Source organism: Corvus brachyrhynchos, unplaced genomic scaffold, assembly GCF_000691975.1.
Source record: "Corvus brachyrhynchos isolate BGI_N302 unplaced genomic scaffold, ASM69197v1 scaffold239, whole genome shotgun sequence".
Taxonomy (NCBI): Eukaryota; Metazoa; Chordata; class Aves; order Passeriformes; family Corvidae; genus Corvus; species Corvus brachyrhynchos.
Window position 1 is genome coordinate 10,125,860 of NW_008246057.1, and position 22,977 is coordinate 10,148,836.

General features: G+C 37.2%; 1 protein-coding gene across 1 annotated transcript in view; it reads left to right on the forward strand.

The window, feature by feature from the left end:
• The window catches only part of LOC103623494 (metabotropic glutamate receptor 8), a 278,245-nt gene extending 255,497 nt beyond the window's left edge, over positions 1–22,748 (forward strand). The window contains exon 9 of the mRNA XM_008642594.2: positions 21,702–22,748. Within this exon, the coding sequence (XP_008640816.2) occupies positions 21,702–22,748 (1,047 nt within the window). The remainder of the gene's footprint in view (positions 1–21,701) is intronic.
• The last annotated feature ends 229 nt before the right edge of the window (positions 22,749–22,977 follow it).

Consider the following 22,977-nt stretch of genomic DNA (forward strand, 5'->3'; position numbering starts at 1 on the left):
GCTTGGATGGGCACTCTGTTCACTGGGTAAAAAACTGGCTGAATGGCCAAGCAATCCAGAGATGACAGTGAATGGAGTCACATCCAGCTGGCAGCTGGTCACAAGTGGTGTTGCCCAGGGTTCAGTACTGGGGCCAGGCCTATTTAATGTCTTTATCAATGATCTTGGCAAGGTGATCAAGGGCACCCTCGGTCAGTTTGTAGATGTGACCCAAGCTGAGCAGGAGTGTGGATCTGCTGGAGAGTAGGAAAGTTCTGCAGAGGGCTTTGGACAGGCTGGATTGATTGCCAAGGGCAATTGCATGAGGTTCAACAAGTTGAAGTGATGAGTCCTGCACTTGGGTAACAACAACCCCAGGCAGTGCTACAGGCTGGGGGCAAAGTGGCTGGAAAACTGCCCAGTGGAAAAGGTCCTGGGAATGTTGGTTGACACTCATATGATTAGGAGCCAGCACTTGCCCAGGTGGCCAAGGAGGCCAATGGCATCTTGTCTGTATCAGAAATAGTGAGGCCAGAAGGACCAGGGTAGTGATTGTCTCTCTGTATTTGGCACTGGAGAGGCTGCAGCTGATAGAATCATAGAATCTTTAAGGTTGGCATAAACCTCTAAAGTCAGTGAGTCCAACCATTAATCTGCCAGGACCACCACTAAATTATGTCCCTAAGGCCACCTCTACAAGTCTTTTAAATACCTTCAGAGGTGGAGATTCCATCACTTCCCTGGGCAGCCTATTCCATTGCTTGAGTGTCCTTTCAGTGGAAGAATTTTTTTCCTATTATACAATCTAAACCTGCCCTGGCACAACTTGAGACCATTTCCTCCTGTTCTATCACTTGTTACCTGTGAGAAAAGACCGACGTCTACCTGTCTACAACGTTCTTTCAGGTCGTTGTAGCGAGCGATAAGCTTCCCTTGAATACGACAAGATTTTGAAGTGCTGGGGCGTGTCCAGAAAAGGGCAATGAAGCTGGTGAAGGGTCTGGAGCACAGTTCTTGTGAGGAGTGGCTGAGGGATCTGGGGTTGGTTATTCTGTTGGGTAGAAAAGGAGCCTCAGAGGAGAACTTATTGCTCTCTACAACCACCTGAAAGAAAGATGTGATGGGACAGGGGAAATTACCTGAAGTTGCACCAGGGGAGGTTTAGATCAGACAATAGGAAAAATTTCTTCACTAAAAGGGTGAACAAGCATTGGAGCAGGTTGCCCAGGGAAGTGGTCACCATCCCTGGGGGTATTTAAAAGATATGTAGATGCGGCCTTTAGGGACATGGTTTAATGGTAGACTTGGCCATGTTAGGCTAATGGCTAGACTCGGTGATCTTAAATGTCTTTTCAAACTAAATGATTCTATGATTCTACCAATTTGATTATAATACTGATATTGGAGAATACTCATTTGAATATTAAATTAAACACTTAAAAAAGACTGATTATTTATTCTCTGTCAGTTGGCAAAATAAAGCTCTTCCTTTCTTGTGCCTTCTTTCTTCTTGTGCTATCTTCTCTGTTCTTGAGAAGTCAGTAAAAGATAACACAATTGCCCGAACCAAATTCTTTATATTTTCAAGTCAGATGGGTTGTGTAATTATCTGCTCCTTCAGATGATATTTTTGAATCATTTCATATCTGTTATTCCTCAGAGTGATTATTAAGTTAGGCAGGGAAATAATAATTCTTCCTTGAATAAAAGGTGTCAGACAAAATGATAGGGACGTGTAAATTGCCCAGGTATTCCAAACAATATAAGATGATGGAAATGTATTTAATAAAAGACAAGTTTGGATTCTAACCACTTCTGATTTAGTTAAAACATTGGGATGATGAACTACTGCAATAAATCTGTTCCTTGAATATAGAGGGAGACTTTAGTATTTTTCTATATGAATAACTAGGGTTTGTACTGTCCTTTATTACTTCGTAGCAGAAGGAATAAGAAGCCGCAATTTACCCATCCTTAGATGGTGTTTCTAATTTCTGTCTTAATGTTTTTTGCAAGTTTTGGGATAGTTAAGTTCCACCTGTGCATGGAATTATATTTGGGTGGAAAATCGCCATCCCAATTAAATTCAGAGGATCTGTTACATAATATTTATATGACAGATAGGCATCAGGCTTTAACTTGAGAAATTTTTTGGGTCCAAGGCACTTCTTTCTGGCAGAAGATGTCTTTATGCAAAGAGAGAAAAAGAAAAATTAAGATAATCTCTTTCCTTATTAGCTATACAGTATTTACAGGTCTTACTCGAGTTGTGTTAGCCATTTGGGTACCTCTGCAAATGTGAAATACCAATGTTGTTTTGCTAAAGGCTGATGAGAAGGACAACAGTGTGAATTGATGACTAGATCCACCAAAGGGAGCTTATGCAGTGAATTCAATCAAATCAGAAAAAGCAGGTTTCAAATATCTCTGGTTTTCCATGTGAGATGTTCCTAATGAAGAGTAACAAAGACAGTGTAGGAAAATATTTACAAATTATTCTCCTGTTCAGACTATTTTGCAATAATTATCTCAGTGCTATCCACAATAACATATATGATAGCTCCCCATTTTCAGCCACAGCTGTTAAACCACTTTAGCATATCCACCATTTAATATCTGTAACTACTTGTCAGGAACGGATTTAATTCTTCTGCCCAAATAGAAAAAAATCCTACCAACAGAAGATGTGTGTTGCAGATGGTGTGGCAGTGTTATTTCCCTTCGCTAGCCTGATATCTGTCTGTTGAAAGGGATGAAAGGAAAAAACTGGTTAAACAATTTAAGATTAATATTGAACATTAATTTCTGGAAAACACTACAGTTAGACCCTTACCATAACTATTATGGAATACATTCCAGATTTTCATAATTGTTACATTTTTCTGCAAAGTTAGTGTTTATTAAATGAACTCAAAACTGATATACACATTTTGCACAAATGCTAGTACTAACATAGCAGTTGCATAGTAATATCTAAAAGCTACCTAAAACTTTGCTTCAATTTTAGTTCCATTCTGATCTGCCTTTTTTTATCTCCCCCTAAAGTGCTAAATTTTTCATTAAGCTGGTAGCTTTCAGTCCCATTATTTCTGCCTCATGTATATGTACTCAGGGGAACTCTGAAATATGATTGGATTGATGGCTACTCATATTACTGAAACCACACCATGGTAACCACATTGAGCACAAACCTAACAGGAAAGGATTTATCTAAAATGCCCCTCATTAACTCTCATTAGTTAAGGGTGTGTTAAGAGTGTTGTTTGTTTCTCTTTTTTCACCTCCATGAGCTCACGTGCTGGATCCAACTGGTTGTTCAAAGTCTCAGGCAAGCTCTGTCTAGTACCTGGAGCTGTGGAGGTGTGAATGGGCCGGCACAGTGCCCTGCAGGGGATGATGCTTCTGCTCCCAGCCTTGTGTTAGGGTCCTGCTCTCACCCCACTGCCCCGTGCTCTGCTGCAGACCCCTGCTCACACGGACCAGGGTGCACGCAGGCACACAGGACTCAGTCCCCCTGTTTCTACATTCACTAAACTCTTCCCAGGTGTTGATGGCAGTTATGACAGATGATGGTCTGCTGTGGCAAAGCTGCTGCCTCCTCTCACTAGACAAAATATATTAAAACCAAGTAATCTTTTTGAATGATTGTCAATACTCCAGATCATCATATTGCAAATTAGGTAGTGCTTTTGATTGCCAATGAATCATAGGGAACACAGTGGATGTTTTCATTAGTTTCTGTGAAAACATCTATATTTATTGAAAGTGAAGCAGTATTAAGATGGCAGAGCAATTTTTACCCTGCTGCTCTTTAAAGGAGATGCTTTTAAAATATAATACTTTTTCCCTCTGTATCCCTTCTCTTACCGTTTCCTTTTAATGAAGACACATGTAACTATGATTTTTAGTGAATGTTTGTAAACTAGATATCCTCTATAGATACTTCTACACTGGTTTTTACAGATATTTCTTCCTCAAATTGTGTGATAACATGTTGTAGCTATGATGTATTTATGATTGTGTTCATCTATACAGCTGGTATTGTGCTTCAGAACATTTATAGTTTTTATTCATCCATTTATTTTCTGTGTCACAAAAATAAATCATGAAAGCATCAGGTTTTTAGTACAGTTCAACCCTTGGAACAATTAATGTATGACAAATTAGAACATATATTCCATCCAAATAACTTAATTTAAATGTTTCCCTTTTCTACTTCTCCTCATTCCCCCTCCTTTTCCATTTTCCTCTTCCTTTGCTAGTTTATATCAGGCTTTGACTGCAGGTCAGTTGTCTGGGCTGTGGCTTCACACCTGGTAGCCAGCCCTAGTCTGTCTCTGGTCACCACCCTCAGGATTCATGATTGCTCTCCTGATGTCTCTGGCTCCTCAAAATTTCACAGACTCTGCAAGGTCCGTGTGGTCAAGCTTCAGACTTGTTCCTTTCTTGTTGCAGTGCTGGTTTTTTTTCCCTTTGGGCAGAAAGTGCTGACTCTGGCTGCATAAAGACTCTGTATCACGCTCCCTGAGGTGCTCTTTCTCAGAAGGCTTCCCCAGCTGCAGAGACCCCTCTGATGCTGGTTTTTTCATGGAGACTTCAGGAACTTTAATGCTCTCCTTTAGGCTGACTGACCTTTTAGATTTCCTCTGAAGCAGCTATAGCTTCCAGATACAGGCACTTCATGACTACTGATCAGTCCTACTCTTGTTATTCTTACAAAACAAACACACTCACGACAATGTTGATACAGTAGAGAAGTTAAATTAAGAAACAATAATGATCTTCCAAATTTAAATTTTTCATGATTCTTGAGTTTGAATAAGGTATCTCAGTCTTTGACAGACACAAGGAAACTCTGAAAGCAAATATTTAGAAATGTCAAACAATAGTCTCAAAGAACCTGATCGTCTGATGATTCTGACCATGTAAATTTACACCTCTTTTAGTAAAGTCCTTTTACTCTCCAAGGCTTTCTAACTTTAAGTGATCTTAATGTACTGGAAACAACCAGACCTTTAAAACTTTTAGTGTCATTTTAAAGGAAAAAATAATTGCCTTAGAACTTCTGATTGTTGATGATACATTAACTGTCAGTGTTTTCTGTTGTTTACTTTCTTAATTTTCTTTTCTTCATCAGTGGAAAAGGATAACTTAATTTTCAGGGAAGTCTGATTGTTAAAATGCATTCTTCCAAAAAACATTCTGTTTTTTATAATGAATAAAAATCCAGGCAAAGGTAGCTGTTTCTGCAAAAGTTATGTTTTATTCATATTGCAACAGTATTTTGCATACCAGGTCACATGTAAAAGTTCTCTACAAATGTGTGGGTTTAGCAAATTTGAGCTCTCAACCATGTAATCTCTGTACAAGGAAAGTTGTCAGAAACAAGCTTGCTTTTCCTGGCGCTTATGATTTGAAATCAACTTCTTTTTATGATTAATAATGAATTCCCCCTTAGAAACTGTGTTCTGTACTGCATGTGTTGTTATAAGGGTTCGACTGAGATGTCAACTGGTGGCTTTTGTCAGTGGCAGTAGACGGAAATAGTCACAGTCCTAAAGTTTTAATAACAAGTTTCTGAGTTCCTTTCCTTAGAAACCCATTCAGTTTGTTCTGGTTCATTTCTGAACATCTTTTTTTTCTCCTCTTAAAAATGCTCTATTTTTAAAGCTAAATACCATTTGGAAAAAGAAAAGCTGAAATATTAAAGAATTTTAAAATCTAATATTTGACTTTTTGAAAAAGACCCATATTTTAAATACAGTTTGAAACATTCTCAGATTGCATTTCAAGCTTATATGTTGTTTTGGTCTACCAAAATTTGTGTTTAAAAATCCCAATATGAAAAAATTTGTAGATACAAATCCATATTTTTCCAAGTTAGTGATTTTGATTGGTGAGTCTTCAGGCAGACACAATTATTGGTGATTTCAAAATCACATATTTAGCTGATGCAGTTAAAATGCTCGAGTGGGTATCCACTTATGTGATACTACTCCTTAAGAAATCCAAAGCATATAAAAACCCTGCTTGTTTCCTTGGAGCTGTTCAAGGCCAGGTTGAATGGGGTCTGAGCAACATGGTCTAGTGAAAGGTGTCCCTGCCCACAGGAGAGGGGTTGGAACCAGATGATCTTTCAGGTTGCTTCCAACACAGGCCTTTCTATGATTCTGTGTTTCAAGCAAAAACTGTGAATTTTAAAGACAGAATTCACTTGTATTTGTTTTGCTGTTTGGTTTGGGTTTTTTGTGTGTTTTGTCTTTGTTTTTGGTTTTTTTTCACCAGAGCACAAGAGGTCTGTTAAAAGAAAAGAGAGATTTTATAATAACAGATTTCTACCATTCTCTTAGAAATAATAAGATGCATAAGGTCTCAGAATTATAGAGTGTATGCACTGAGGATATAAATGACTCAGGGGCATCCATTTTTCCATAATGATCTTGATTTATTATGAAAACCATAAATTAAAATTACACTGATGTGATGAACTATCAGAGAGACAGCCATAACCATCATCAGCCTTAAGCACAGTGATTGGTGAACTAGTAAAAATTGGGAACCTCACACTGACAGTGAGCTTCCCTGCAGGCAGCCAGATCACAGAGAGATTTGAATCAGTATTTGATTTCTTTTCTTTTTTACGACTCATGTCTTGTATCTAATACTGAAGGAAGCCATCAACACTGAAATTAGTCAATTGTTTTTGGAAGTTACAGATTCAAAATGCATTAGTTCCCTTTCTTGTGACATGGTAAAAGAAAATGGCTCAAAAAACTTCTGATGTTTTCTGTAACTGCATTAAATAAGATTCAAGCTTTGCTGTAGGCCACGATATTTCATTAAAGAAGTCAGAAAACCTCTTTTTTTCCTGTGGTAGCTATTATATAATTGATAGATGTTTTTAAAATGCTGAACCTAAGGCCTGTCTGTAACAAAAGAACACAATACAGTGAAATACACAACAGAAGCACTTAGTGCTGTATATGATTATAAACAAAATATGACAGTCATATGGCCTGCAGGGTGTTCTTCTGCCTGCATGCAATAGGGCAGTAGAGTTCAAACTTTCACTCTACCCATGTTATCTGACTGAAAATTGTTGATGCTGGGTTAAAAGTAAAACCCAGTGAGACAAGCAAAAATGTTTTATGCTCTTCTATTCTTCTCAAAATTATACTGCTGTCTTCCTTTATTCTGTACAAGGCTGAAAATAGAAGAGACTATTATGGTTTTATACTAGTTAGATTTCACAAAGCTAGTCCTGATCATAGCACTGGCCAAGTAGTATGACTCAGGATTTGTTCTGCTCTACTGTTATTGTCTTAGTTCAATATGAAAATTGTATCTGCTAAGGACCAGTGCTAGACTAAAGAGATAAGTCAGCAGTAGGCTACAGCAGATGCAAAGTAGAGACAAGAAAAAAAATTCAAGAAATGTGGAATAAAATTGAGATTTTATGATTTTGAAAGGTGTGCCAGTTTGGACAAATTTGGAGGAAAAATATCCTCTGATAGAAGGCAGGTTACAACCAACCTTCCCCCACTAGCTTCAGGAAAAAAGAAATTTTCCCACTTCTGCCCTGGCAGCACGCGTGCGTGAATTGAAGGAGCGCAAGTCCCAGAAAGGAAGTTCTACCAAAAAGGAAGTAGCTCCAGTTGCCCGTAGCCAAACTGCTTGAAAAGCTTGCTCGGTTTTTTTTCCTCTCCCCCCTCTCAGGCTCAGTTTAAAGGCACAGAAAGGCACAAAATTAATTTCTGGGCATAGAGCAGCGATAGGGGATACACATGATAAAGTCACCCCAAGACAAAAGGTTATAGATTGTACTCATATAAAAAGCTTTGTAATGGAGAGGAAATAGGCTGAATATAGATGTTAAAAAAGTATTAAATGATTTTAAGTGCCCATAGTAGACAGACGCTATTTCAGACATGACAGAAAATCAAAACAGAATCTGGATTCAAGAGCCAATGACCTTAGAAGAATACAAGAAGAATGACAATTTGTCTTCCTTCTGAAATTTTTTACTTTTTTGGTCTGAATAGTCTTTTTCCCCCCTCAACGAGATAGACTTCTTGACTGATTCTCTAGGGAAAAGCAAACAAATAAAAAAGAAAATGGATAAAAGATAGCTGCTGAGAAAATATCCTGAAATTTGATAACCATTTTTTCTTCATTAGAATGATAGCAAATTGCCAGTGAAACAGTCTCTGCTTGAGAGTTAGGATGAATAGTGATTTTTTTCTCACCTTGTCAGGGTGAGGGAAAGTCAGGTTTCTCAAAAGAACCATGGAGTTGCAGTTGTATGTTTGGCTGTGAATTTGTCACAGGATTCTTGAATGGGTGGTAGATACTTTATAGCTTTTTGTGTTAATCCTTTGTAAAAGTGCTATGATTAGAATGAATTGTTCTTTGAATAGCCATAGCTAACAGGACCAGGAGTATTCCTGTTTTTTCAATAAACCGGAAAGGAATGACAAGCATAGCACTTGTGTTTTAAAATACTCTTTTCTATTTCACAGTAAAAAAATGTGCACTGATAGAACAATACAAATTCAGGAACTTTTATATGCATTTCCAGAGAATTCTGCCTTCATATATGGGACCTCACAGCAGGGTTAGCTGCTCCCCTGGTACAAACTAATGTGAGTTTTAGCACAGACAAACAGATACTAGGCATAGCAGTTGGTTTCAGCAAGTCTGCAGTGAATTGTTTCATGAAGAGCCAGTCTGAAAGGTAGCATGCTTCTTCCCCAGCCTCTTCCATCTTTCTCTTTGCCTCCCACCCTGAAATTTATATATGTCTTGTAAGTTGAAAATGGAACTTTGAACCTTGAAGCAATTTGTTTAAAAGTCCTTAAAAGCAAAAAACTGTAGATTAAATGATTAAATTCCTTTAATTATTGTTCATTTGTGTTACATAATGGAAGTCTACCACTAAATTAAAAATCATTAAATGGAAAAAAAAGAGGTCTTCAAAGGCTATTATATGATGAAAGAGAATAACCAGCAGTTAACAGAACATTACTGTATGATTATTTTTTTCTGTTTGCTTTGCTGCAATTCTCTTCATCTTGAACTAGTATTATTTTAATTACTTTAGCATAGTCATCTAATATTTATCCAGGACTTTTCATCCTGATAAATCCCCAAACACTTTATTTTTTTAAATTATTTAAAGATAGGGAATTAATTATTTCCCAAATACCCAAAATGGTATCACTAGTCTTAGTGGTGATGTAAATACATCTTAAGGCAGGGAATGAAGAATGCATAGTTAATTTAATTGTAACTTCAGCTTGCAATAAGCAGATTTAGTGTTGAATATGTCAATAAAATATGCTTGAAATGACTGGGTCAGAGAAGGAGGACCCTTCTCTGTGTTCTTTCTGATAACTGCAAGAATTGAAGTGAACCCCCCTGTTATGGAAAACTTAGGCATAAAGCTAAGCAATAGCTTTGGAATGGTTAACTGATTTGCATCACCAGAGGCCATTGTAGCAAGGAACTCCTGGACTTGTGATGTAATTCATCTGTTCTCTTCCTCAATGCTGTGAGCTCCTTAGCAGAACTGTGACTTCACTTGGTAAAGTAAAGTAGCTGGAGACAGTCCAACTGCAAGCAATTATAATGATCAGCAATCTAGAAGTGTGCCTTTAGGGAAAAAAAAAAAGATTGAGCAAACTAGGGTTGTTTAGTCTGAAGAAAACTGCACAGAGGGGGGTTATGTTAATCTCTTCCAATACAGAAAGGATTATTCAGGAAAAGAACAAACTGTTAAGCATGGTTAATTTGGCTATTAGGAGTAGTAGTGGATTTGAATTACAGGGAGAGATATCTAATGCAGACATGCTGGAAGATTCTAAGGATGAGGATAATTAAGTACTGGGCTGCCCTGGGAGGCTGGACAATCTCCAGCACTCTGGGCTGGTTGGAGCAGGTGAGCTGTAAAGATTGATTTGCATAAGTGCTTTAGAGATGGTGCCGTGACTTCTAAAGTTTTCTGGCTTTCATTTGTTTGGTGGGTTTGATCTGCTGATAATCCCTCAAAGGCAACGTCCTGTATCCCTTGAGCAAATGCTGGAAGGCACACAAGCAACTGGCTCCTATACTCGAAGTTTTGTGAGTGAATACAAGACTGTCTATGTCTTAAGCAAGAGCTCTAGAAGAAAGCTATGAAAGATTTATTGAGTTGGAAACATGGTTACTTATTTAGGATATTCTTTTGCTTCAGGTTGTGCATCACTTTAGTGGGTAAGGACAACTTTTCTAGCAATCCTTGGAGAGTTTTCCATTCACATATAGGACTCCAATTTGGACTTCTTTTTTTACATGCTAGGTGCTTAATAATTCCCAAATTGATTTAAGTTCCCTCATATGGAAAACAGTTTATTAATGCAGCAGTGGTGATTTCTTTTACTAAGACCTTCTTTCACCCTAACACTTAGAGAAGCATTTTCCCATAAACAAAAGCAATTTACCCTACAATATTTAAATTGCATCATTAATTATACAAGACATAGGAAAAGTAGGATCACTACCATTTCTTATTTACTTTATTCTTGTAAATATTTTTTTCCTAAATAGGTATTCTGTGAAATTGCAAAAGACTGCCTAAAGAATTTAGTTGTCATGAGAGTACATTGATATTTTTCTATTTATCTGGCCTAGTTATAATCTTTTTATTTCTTCTCAAAATATTTAGTACCTGAAATCTGCCTTTGCATTACAGAAGACAGCTAAAGGGATCTCAAGAGACTCTCTAGCCCTTGGATAGAGTGAACATCTTCTACACTTATGTTGTTCCAAGGGTGAAGACTTTGCAGCTTCTGAAGGCATTATCTTTCATTTTTTAGCTACTCTTATCTCTCTGAAGCGTTTATAAATACCTAATTTTACTCCTTATTGCTATAATTTAAGCCTATATCTTATCTTATTTAGTGTACATTGAATCCTTTTCATGTATTTGAAGACTTTTGTTTTACCTCCTAGGCTATGTTATTTCTTCAGGCTATACAACAGGAGTTTGTTCAGTTTAGTCACATAGATCATGTTTTTCTAAACATGCTTCTGATCTTTGCTGATTTCCTCTGGACTCCCCATCTGATTCTCCTTCAAAGGGAAACACAACGATCTAACCTTCAGAAAATGTTCTGACTGCAGTCTCACTAGTGCAGAGTACAGGAGAAACATAATTTCATGTAGCCATGAGTAGAGAGCAGAGGGGAAGGATTATTGTATCTATCTGCATTTATCTGGCATTTTCCCCTTTTGCAACAGTATGACACTGGTTCAATATATCACAACCTACTAGAGCCCCGAGATCTCTTTTTCTTTTGAAGAGCTGCTACCTCTGTCCTTCCTGACCCATAATGTACTGCTAGTTGTCCCTGTTAAACTGCATGCTTCATTTTTTCAGATTCTGCAGTATCATTTGAAATATGAATTCTGACCTTCAGCATAGCTTCAGCCTTTTCCAGTGTTACTGCCCAAATCTGATCATTGTATACTCTATTTTATCATCCAAACTGAATGAATGGTTATTACAAATATTGAATAACAGCAGACTAACAACAGACCTTTCCAAGCCACACCCTGTGCCATCCCTTCCCTTCTGAGAGTAAATCAACTACAAATTTTATCTTTCTGTGGCTTTCTGATATAATTTGCACCTAGCCCTTAGGGGCTAAATCTGTTTCACTAGGTTGCTTATGACTGAGAGTGTAATTTGAGATGGTGTCAAAAATCTTTCTAATGTTAAGATAAATGACACCTGGCTGCTTGTCTCTCATCCACATTGCCTGTTACCCTCTCACTGAAGGAAATGTGACAGCTCATTGATGAGAGATCCCTTTTGGGTGTTGTCTTGTTTCTTTTCTCTGTGTTTTTGAAATGTGTTTGTTTATTTCTATCAGGATTTTTATTGGAATCCAAGTCAAAATGAATGATTGATAATTCCCTGGCTTCTTCAGTCCCTCCCTTTTCAGAATGTAAGCACAAGGTTTCCCATTTGCAAATTCTCCATTCTTCCCCATAAAGTCTCAAGAGCTTTCTATCTACTCAATTCTTTAAATATTATAAAATAAATCCCAATATGTTCAGTCCATATGAAACCCCACTTCCTCTCATTTTGAACATCTTCACCTTTATTTCTTTAGTAAGAAGTATTTTTTGGCTTTGGTTTGGTTTTTTTCCCCCTGACTAAATGCACTGTAGCACTTCTCAAGCTTAAACTTCTTCCTCGAGCTTGTTTTTGTTCCTGCCAGATCACTAGGTCTCTCTGCAGAATTTTCAATTTAATTATTGACTCTTCATTCTAAGCAACAGCACAGACTTGGCAGTGAGCGCTCTTCCCCTGCTGCTGGAAATCTCAGTATAAAATACAGTCTGTTTTCTGCCTGTTCTGAATTCAGACTTTCACACATTTTGTGTATGTGGTTTTTCTACCTGTCTGGAACTGTGTTTAAAGGGCCAATGTGTTTTCTTTTGTTTATGTAGTGCTGAAAATTCAAAATCATTAGCATGAAAAGATCTGACTCTTTGTGAAGAGGAGCTGGTAAATAAGATATGTGCCATTATAGTGGGAAACCATCTTAAAGTAGTGTCCTGGTGTTTAGGATTTTGAAGTGTTTCAGGGTAGAATGTACTACACATATTAACAGCTTTTTTTCCGTAAAAACAGGTTGAAAAATGTGTCCGGAACAGTTTAGTTATAGTGCCTCTTTTTTTTGTGGCAAGTAAATAAATTTGATCCCTGCAATTCCAGCCAATTTTGTCTATTCCTCTGTCAGAGTCAATGAAGGTTGCTGAGGTGAGGGCAACTTTTCCCAAAATTTCAAGTGCTTCACTTTGCTGAACCATTGTTTAGAAGCTAAGATGCACAGGATATTTCAGCTCTGTTTTATGCTTCTCTTTGAGAGGTCACTGATGAAGCCAATGCCTTTGTGCTGACCATCTTGGAGTTGCTTTTGCTTGGATGGAAAGCTCAGGAAATAGATGCAAAATTGCCCCGCTTTCTTCTTTCAGTTCCCTTGTTAAAAATGTTTTTTGGCAAAATTTCCTCAAAGAGCCCCTGTTTGGAGGTGTACTATGGCTGCTGACTATCATGCTGATCTGTGTTCCTTATTAGTTTTAGGATGTTCTGTTCTATATTCTGCCAATATTCTGCTCTCCTTTATCGTATAGTTTGACTGTGAATTCTTTGGGATTGAGACCACATTTTTTTTCTTGTAGATTTGTATAGCCCTTAGTGCAACTGACATCTTGGTCTGTGAGCAGTGTGGGAATAAAAAGAATATATTATCTGTGTGTCGGTATTAATTTGTAGGAAGGGTTGTGCAGGATGGAATTTGGAAGCATTCATTTTTCAGTTTCATGCATACAGCACCTTTTTGTCTGATAAAGAAATAGGAAATAGATGAAGCCATTTAAAAATAATGGGGTACGATTAAAACTAAAACAAGCCTATCAGCATTTTTTTCTTCATATTGAACTGGGGCTTTTGTGATTGGCTAATTTCTAGTTTTAAAACAATTAAATATTAAAGATAAAAACTGTGACAGGTCACCCTCTTAAGAAATAATAACTTGTTAGCATAACTGTACTAAAGTTACTGGGCTGAACTAAATCAGCTAAAGGTCCAGCCCAGTACCTTTTTTTTACAGACCATCATGAAGGAGTTTGGGGACAACAGCTCTTGTTTTGTTAAACTCATCTTTAACCAATACAATAAATAAAAACATGCCATGGTGAATATTTTTCATGAAACACTGAGATTTATGAAATTATATAGTTTTAAAATTTAAAAAAAAATCTATGTTAAATTCCTTTAAAATCAAATGGCAACTATGCTCAACCCCTTGTGTTCCTTCTGTCTACTATGAGCTGTGAAGTGAGGGAGAATCTGAGGGCCATTGGAATTGAAAGGCACCTGGCACAGATTGGAGGGAAATACAGTAGCTATGGAGCACTGGGCTTGGGGCAAGCCAGCTCTAACTTCAGTAACTGTGGCTAAAAGAAATGGATTTTGGAGGGAGCAAGGGTTATGGGTATTAAAAATTTCATCAAGAAATGCAACTAAGCTAATAAACTAGTCATGGTCCTTGGGCAGAACTGAGGAGATTCTCCAGGCACAAGCAAAGTGATGTTAAAAAACTCTTTGCCAGAACTATGCTCCTTTTCTTTTCTCAAAGCACTAAATTCTTTAAGGTATGCTTGCAGGCTATTTCTGCATGATCAACTGCAGGAAGAAAAAAAGTACTTCAAGCATTATTATTCGGTACTAGAGCTGATCAAAACTAGTCAGTTGACAAAAAAGTGTGATGGTGGAAGGTTTCCTCTCAAAACCCCATTTATTTCAAAATCTGCCAAGTTTTTGGGGGTTTTGTTTGTTTGTTTGTTTTTAATTTGAGTGCTTGTGGAGATAGAATCACAGAGTCATCTAGGTTGGAAAGGGCCTTTGAGATCATGAAGTCCAACGTATGACATAACACCACCTTGTCAACTAGACCATGGCATTTAGTGCCACATCCAGTCTTTTCTTAAACACTTGTCTACTTATATAGGCAAAGAATTGACACAGTCTGCTTTTGATAGCATATAATGAATTCAATCCCTGTGTGTACATCATGAGTTTTATTTGTAAATGCTCATAAAATTCTGTTCAAGTGCATGTCAGGGACATGTAAGGGCCTCTAGGTAAGGATATGTGATTGAGATTGTCTATGTGAAGGTGGTCTGTGTAAAGAATAATTTTGGAAACCTGATTTTCAGTCTGATACATTGATACTAGTTATATGTTTTCAAAATATAGAAAGTAGACCACTGAAAGCGCTTTCAAAAAATCTGGTCTGCCAATGCCATCTAGAATAGGATATTTCTGTGGTGGTGTATTTTGGTTTGCTTGGATTCTTTGATTTGGTTGAGGGTGACTTTTTGTCTCTTTTGTAAATCAAGAGGCTATCTTCAGAAGCTTGAAAATTAATTGTGATTCATGCTTTCAGTAAAGAAAAAAAAAAAGTATATATTGAAAAGAAGTGCCTACTAGATTTTTGTAAAATTCCATTTGGTGGTTACCCAGTGTAGTAACAGTAGCTGTTTACCTGATGACCTGCTAATCATTCCACTTTGTGCTGTCTACTCCCCAAGGCATTTGTGAATAAAATGATGTTTTCCAAGCATTCCAACCACATTAATGTTTGTTTTCTGGCAAATTGAAGAAGGTATTACACTGCAGCTCCTCCTGCCTTTGTACCAAGTATCTGCTAGGGCCAGCAATTCTGTACCCCATGAGATGAAATCAAATAATGGGAGGAGAAAAGTAAAAGTAAAAAAAAAAATTAAAACTAAAAAGAAAAAAGTAAGATAGATCCCAAGCCATATAAAGGCTAGCATTTTAAGACTGTATAGCACTAATAAACACTCTCTGTATATTGTGATACAGTGGTATGATTATTCCCTGGTTTAGGTTACCATAGTGTGTTCCTCTACATAAGTACTCAGCAGTCATGCATTATATGGCTTAATTAGTAGGGTTGGTTTCTTTGAAGCAAAATTATAGTATCAGCCCACTAAATAACATACTTGCATTAATAAAGCAAGGCAAGTATTTAAACTTTTCTTCTATGAACATAAGAAACTTTATATTTTTTTATAGTGTTCTTTTCAATTTTTATGTATTGCCTTAGAGCATCCTTCCCTATAATTATTTTTCCCTAGCTGAGAATGACTTGTTAATATGTTTGGAACAATAAAAGTACATTCTCTTTATTTTAGTAATTCCAGAGATTGGTGATATTGCAGTTCTGAAAACTGGAGAAGACAAGAAAAATTTTGACATGATTAGAAAGCACTGACACATTATGAAATTTCCAGTATTAATTCTTTAAAACTATATTGCTCAGTTTTAAAAGTTGTTTTAGTCAGACTTTCTAAATTGCAAGTAATTATTGGGCAAAAAAACCTTATAGACCTGAGAGATGGATATCAGTTATATCCCTACTTGAACTTTTTACCCATATTTGAAGAGAAAGTGCCTCCACTCCTCCTGTCTGCATGACAGCTTGTCTCCATGACTGAAAAGTTGAGATTCAAAAAGGTTAAAAAATTTGCCCAGGGTCACAGAGTCAGACTGTATCAGAGCCATATAGGCTAAGTCCTAGGTTAGAGACCAAAGCTTCACCACTAATAATATCTTCCTTCCTTCCTTCCTTGGTTCTAAGATTTGAAAGAAAAATAAAAATTCTTGCAAGTGATAATATAGCATAATCAGAAACATTTAAATATTACCCAAGCAATGCACTCTGAAAAACTCTCTGAAGGTTGTCCAGGTGTCTTTCTTTGTATTGTTCATGGGTTGCTGAATTAAGTAAGTTATACATTTCTCCATGAAAATTAAGACTGGGAAACAGAGTGGTTTTGTACACATAAATTGGACACATAATTCAGAAATTATATTTTACCTATTAACAGCATTTTCGATCAGTCTCCTCCAGTTGCTGAGGGCATTGCTAAAGGAATGAATTGCCTGATGATTGGAAGAATGTGGGTAACAAGAACGTGAATGTGCTGTTCTTACTGTATCATGTCAACCTTGTATTCTTTTAGTCAAGTTCTCACATCATTAATTTTTTAGCTCTATTATTAAATATTATAGGGAATTGTGTTTGTAATGTCCATGAAGAACAGAGGTGTTTATTTGGTTTTGATATGAAATGGCATTTTGTCTGCATTGTAATGGTTTAGTGAACTGTGAATCTTAATTCACATTGAACAAATCTTAACACATTAAAGCAAATTGCAGCTCAATCAGGCAGATATCTCATGTAGAGATGATTTTTATGTCCATTGAAAGAGCAATGAAGCCATTCACTTTTTGTATCGTGATGCATTTCATAGAAAATGAATACATGTCTTACAGAGATGCTGTCAAAGTATTTCTGATATTTTCACTCTGGTAAGAATTGGACTAGTAGGAAATGGAACCACATCTTAGGGAAATGTGAGGCATTTCATTATAGCACATCCATCTATCAGACACTTTAAAATTCAGAGAAGCTACTCAAATAAAATTGAAATAATGTTTAAACCATTACTAATAATAGATCCAGAGCTAGGCTACCCCAGTCCAGCTGATCTAGATGATGTCAGATACATTTAGCAACAAACTCTGCCTTATAATATATCATACTGTAGTGAACCGCATCTAGAAGATGTCACATGAAAATGAGGTGACAAAAAATGTCTTCTTGAAACCATGTTTACCCAAGGCTACTTAACAATCTGAGACCTGCTCAGCCTTGTCTGGGTCTGAGCAGTATAAAGTGTGCTGCAGACCCAGACATTTTAATCAGTAAGAGCTGAAGAGATGCAGAACTTAATCATTTTTCAATGTCAAAAAGCACCTTCTTTTCTGTGTTTCTTTTGTCTGACTTTGGCCTTTTTGTTGGTTTCTTTCCCCCATGAGACTCTTTAGAAATGTGTGCCTAAAGATCCCCTGAAGTTAGTTTTGTAACATTTGAACTTCTAGATCACTTTAGGGCAAGTTTTCCGACATATTTATATTGTGAAAACTGCAGATGGAAGCATAGTGGGATTTTCAAAAGCAGTTAAACAGACAAGGCACTTAACTCTCATTTAAATTAATTAGCTGTATTGAGCAAGTTCCCCTTGGCACTTTTGAAAGTTTCACTGCTAAGTGTTTATGTCTACATTAAAAATTATGTTCTTCAGAAGAGGCTGAGCATCCAGAAACTCCCTTTAAAGCTTGACTATTACAGGTTTTCAGTAGTTCTGAAAATTATAATTGTCCCTTGTTCTATGTTCCCAAATTATCCTCCTTTGTTTTCTTGTTTCTTAACAGTTTCTGCTGTCATTTATTGTATAAAGTTAATCTCAGAGAACTGGGATCAATAGTACTAGCTCATAAAGAGAGAAAAGCAATGACATGTGTGAATCTTCTGTACAAGTTCAAGAAACTGAAATCTTTCATACATACCATCAATGAAAGAACTGATAGAGCTTTAAGACGATTGTTGTAATTATGTTTTGTACTGCATTTACTTATTACTTTGATAGTACGCAAAATAATAGCTCAAAAATACATTACAGGCAAAGACTGCTGCAGGTTGTGGACAGCTGGGAGTGAACCAGATGACCAGAATTAGCATGGCTTTTCAGTTATTAACTGCTGCGTATACAGAAACCCTTAACAGACATGTTCAAGTGTAATAAAAGCCCAGTGCTCACTCTGAGGTATAGTTTCCCCTGCCTTGTCCTCTGCCTCTACTACAGGATTGTCTAAGCAGCAATCTGAGGATATACACACATCAGCGTTCCGGTTTCAACCAAGAGTCAGCTTGTAAAATGAATCTACTAATTATTCCCACTTAGCACACTCATTCATTGTGGAGTGGGTCTTGGGCTATGTGAACCGGGATGCTCTTGGCTGAAATGAAAACAGAATATGCCTTCCAGAAGGCCAGCAATCTTCATTAATCATTACCACTGTTCAGCCCACTGATGTTAAAATTAGGTCAATACAACCTTCTTCTGCAGACTAATTCAAATACAGACCAATGTGAACATCAAGTCCTCAGAATTAACAGCTTTGCTCTGCCGATTGGTTCTTACTGTGGCACATTGCTTGTTAATGTAGCTATAAACTGAGTTGTCGATGGTTGTGCTCATGGGAGAATCCCATCTTTCCACTAACTTCCAGAATTAACATCCTACAATGCCAGAATCTTCTCAGATGTACAAGTATCTTGAAGTGATTTTCAATTTTCAAACACTGGCCAATGTTTCTTGACTATATATCCTCTTTCTTCTTAAATAGAAAATGAAATATAAAACTAATGAGCAAGAACTCATAATATTTTTTTAAAAGCTTTCTGATAAATCTAGGTCACCATAAATATGGGGGGTTTTTTTGTGCCTAGAAAATTAATCCAGACAATCCAGGTTTTAAAACATAGGATTTATACCTTGTAAAATCCACCTGCCCCAGCCATTCATTCTGGTTATTTTCTACATTGATTTAGAATTTTTTATGCTTTAAGAGTCTATTCCTGTTTGAATTTTTCTATCACTAACCAGTCAATAGTGCTTATATTCATAATTAACTTATTAGGAAAAAAAAATTCTTTATCCTGTGAGTTTCTCAAGATTCATAATTTTATATAACTTCATATGCTGGAAATTATATCTTTTGCAGTTTGTATCAGATGTACCAGAGTGAAAAATATAATATGAATCTTTACTAGTTAACTTCAGAAGTAGGACTGTGTTATTAGTTGTTGCCAATGTGATGCATAACCTCAGGCACTTTAATGTTTTGCCAACCAGGAAGCGATTTTAAGCATGTTTTTAGTCAATTAAAATAGTGTCAAGACAAAAGCATGTGAAATCATAAATAGCTGTAAAATAAAAGGATTTTCTTATTATTTTTTTTTTAGTAAGGTAGAAGCTCTAAAAGACAAAAGGGAATTCCCTGTACTTACCTAAGCCATCGATTCACAATACAGTAAATGTGACCTTAGGATGCTTAATGCCAGATAAGAAGCACTGTAGCCTCATGGTATTAAATACTGATCTGTTGTAAACTCACCTTGCTAGTTCAAATGTGTTTGAAAATTGGACACCTAAGCTTTATCCTGTCAGGCTTTCTGCTGGATGAGATATTGCCTGTCCATGCCATTCTAAGTTTTTGCTGGATAAGGTGTTGTCTACTCTCCTTGTGATTCTGTATCGTGTGCTATAATCTAGCCAATATGTGGTACTGTTCTTTCTGAGTCATCCCAAACTTATCCACAGATCTGGATTAATGACCATGGTATTGTAGTATGTGACTAAATCACAAGTTTTGTATTTATTCTTCTAGCAACAATATGAAGGAGAATTGTCTTTCCTATCATGCTGATTTCATCATAGCCTGTTTTCTCTCACGTCTAGTAGATGAAACAATAGGCGTTTCAAAATGTGAGCTTTGAGGATTTCAGTGATTAAAACCAGGAGATTGGAACAGGGGTGAAGTTTTTCTTAGTGTGTCAAGTGCTCTGCTGTAGCTCTATCAAAGCTGTTTCATACAAAACTGGGTTATTCTTGTGTTTTTTTGGAAACTAATTGCTTAAATTATTTTCTTTTCCATAGGCACCAGATGATGTATTCCGCATAGTCATCACAATTTTTGATATAAAACCTGGTTGACTTCTGGGGATTCAGGATCCCCTCCCACTGAAGTCCTAGAGTGATTGTGAGGGCTCACAGAGCTGGTTATATGAGCAACTCTTGTTTCCTTGTTGCTGTGTGGTCCCTTGCTTGCCCCTTGGAGTGGAGAGCAACATCAAAGTCCTACACCAGAGGGGCACAGAAGAGATGAGGAGCTGGGCTGCATTTTCTTGCTTTATTCACCCTGTGCAGTACTGTAACTGGTGCTCTGGCTCTCTGGGGAAGGCAAATAAGGCCAGCAATGCTACCTTGTGATTTCCTCTCAAATCTGTTGAAAATTTGCTGAAAAAAATAAACTTTAGAGGCCAAAATTATCCCTTTTTATAAGCTGTCCTCATTCTGTCCTCCTCCAGAAGGAACTGAAAACATTCCTGGCACCTGAAGTTTTGTTACTGCTGTTTCACTTATAAATAAAGACTCCAGATGAAACAAAAGTGCTAAGTACTTAATAGGCAAGAACAAGGAAAGTCCTTTGTCCTTGAGCGCTCACCACCTCACAAAGGAATGAAAGGTGGGGCCAGGAGAAACAAGGAGTGGTTCTGGTGCCTACAAGTGGCTTTGTCCCGCCCACAGCTCTGGTTAACTCACAGTGACCTCTGCAGAACGCAGCTTTACTAAGGGTGGGCTAAGGACAGCTGGCACCAAACTGAGTGATAATTTTAAGCAGGAAATTCTTTAAATCCAAGAGTTTCCTATTCAGATTTTATTTGCAGGGCATGCAGGAAGAATAGATAGGTGGATGAAGAAAAGGATATTTTGTTAATGTGGTGATGTGGAGAAAGCTGGGATTTCTAAAACAAGATTATATTGTTCTGGGCTACAAAAGGATCCCTGGACTTTTTATATCAGGAGAAATAAAGCAATAGTCATTACATCTTTTTCCATTATTACTCAGAAAGCAGTATATACTTATTTTAATCTTCTAGAAATGTAAACAAAACACTTTTGAACATTTCAAGTCTTTGAAGGTGGAAAAGTATAAAATACCCACATTCTTGGAAGGGGTGGCATCACAGATCTTTCTTTTCTGGCACTCTTTGTTCTGCCAGAGGTGATGCATGGAGATTTTAATCTGTTTCTTTATCAGAAATTCCTCTGAAGCTCACTCGGAAAATAGACTTATTTTGTAATTAAATGTTTGAGAACTGCAGATATTTATATTTGCATGTGATTAACTTTTTAAAGCACTGCATATGGGGCTTTTTTGCTTTTAAACTAGCCTGGAGTTAATAAATATCTTTACAGATGTCAATTTGGTCAGCAGTAAAGAGGTAAATAGAAACTAATGATACTCATCAAGCCTGTGGCATGAATGATTTATTGGACACAATCATTTAACACTTTTTTAAAGTCAGTGCAAGGGAAAGAAACACGTTTCTTATTATGGTAAACTGTATTTGTGCTGTCAGCATGTAGTGATTTATGACAAACCTGTGGCCAGGATTAGGATAGTATAAATGAAGGAAAATAGAAGTCTCATTAATTTTTTATACCCACAGGTAGAAGACATGCAGTGGGCTAACAGAGAACGCACACATCCTGCATCTGTCTGCAGCCTGCCCTGTAAAGCTGGGGAAAGAAAGAAAACCGTGAAGGGAGTGCCTTGCTGCTGGCACTGTGAGCGCTGTGAGGGGTACCATTACCAGGTGGATGAATTCAACTGTGAACTGTGTCCCATTAATAAAAGACCAAATGCCAACCGTACGGATTGCCAGCTTATCCCTATAATCAAACTGGAGTGGCATTCTCCTTGGGCCATCGTGCCTGTCTTCATAGCTATTCTCGGTATAATTGCCACCACCTTTGTGATTGTGACATTTGTCCGGTACAATGACACACCGATCGTCAGGGCCTCTGGGCGGGAGCTCAGTTATGTGCTCCTGACTGGCATTTTTCTCTGTTACTCCATTACTTTTTTAATGATTGCAGCTCCTGATACAGTGGTCTGCTCCTTTCGAAGGATCTTTTTAGGACTTGGCATGTGTTTCAGCTATGCTGCGCTGCTTACCAAAACAAACAGAATTCACAGAATATTTGAACAAGGTAAAAAATCTGTCACAGCTCCCAAATTTATTAGTCCAGCTTCTCAGCTGGTGATCACGTTCAGCCTCATATCCTTGCAGCTTATTGGAGTCTTCATCTGGTTTGCTATCGATCCACCACATACCATCGTAGACTATGGAGAGCAGAGGACACTTGAACCAGAAAATGCCAGAGGAGTTCTCAAATGTGACATTTCAGATCTTTCTCTCATTTGTTCCCTTGGATATAGTATTCTCTTGATGGTCACATGCACTGTTTATGCTATTAAAACAAGAGGGGTTCCAGAGACCTTCAACGAAGCAAAACCCATTGGATTTACTATGTACACAACCTGCATAATTTGGTTAGCTTTCATTCCAATCTTTTTTGGTACGGCCCAATCAGCAGAGAAGGTAAGTGATGATATGTTTACATATCAAGACACTGCTCTTTTTCTATTTTCATCTCTCAATAATTACAGCACTAAAATGTTTTCACTCTTACAAATGAGTAATTCTGAATGATAATGGCAAACAAACTGTCAGAATTCACAGACAGTAAGGTATATGTTTCAAAAGGTAGGTTTCCTATATATCAACACAAGAAGCTGATTGTGATTGTTGTGTGACGGGCATAAAAATGTTGACAATTTCTCAATATAACCTTAAATGACTGTTTCTTCTAATGTTTGTTATTGCCCTTCAGTGATGCTGTGGCCTGTTACATGAAGCACTATCAATCTTTGTTATCATC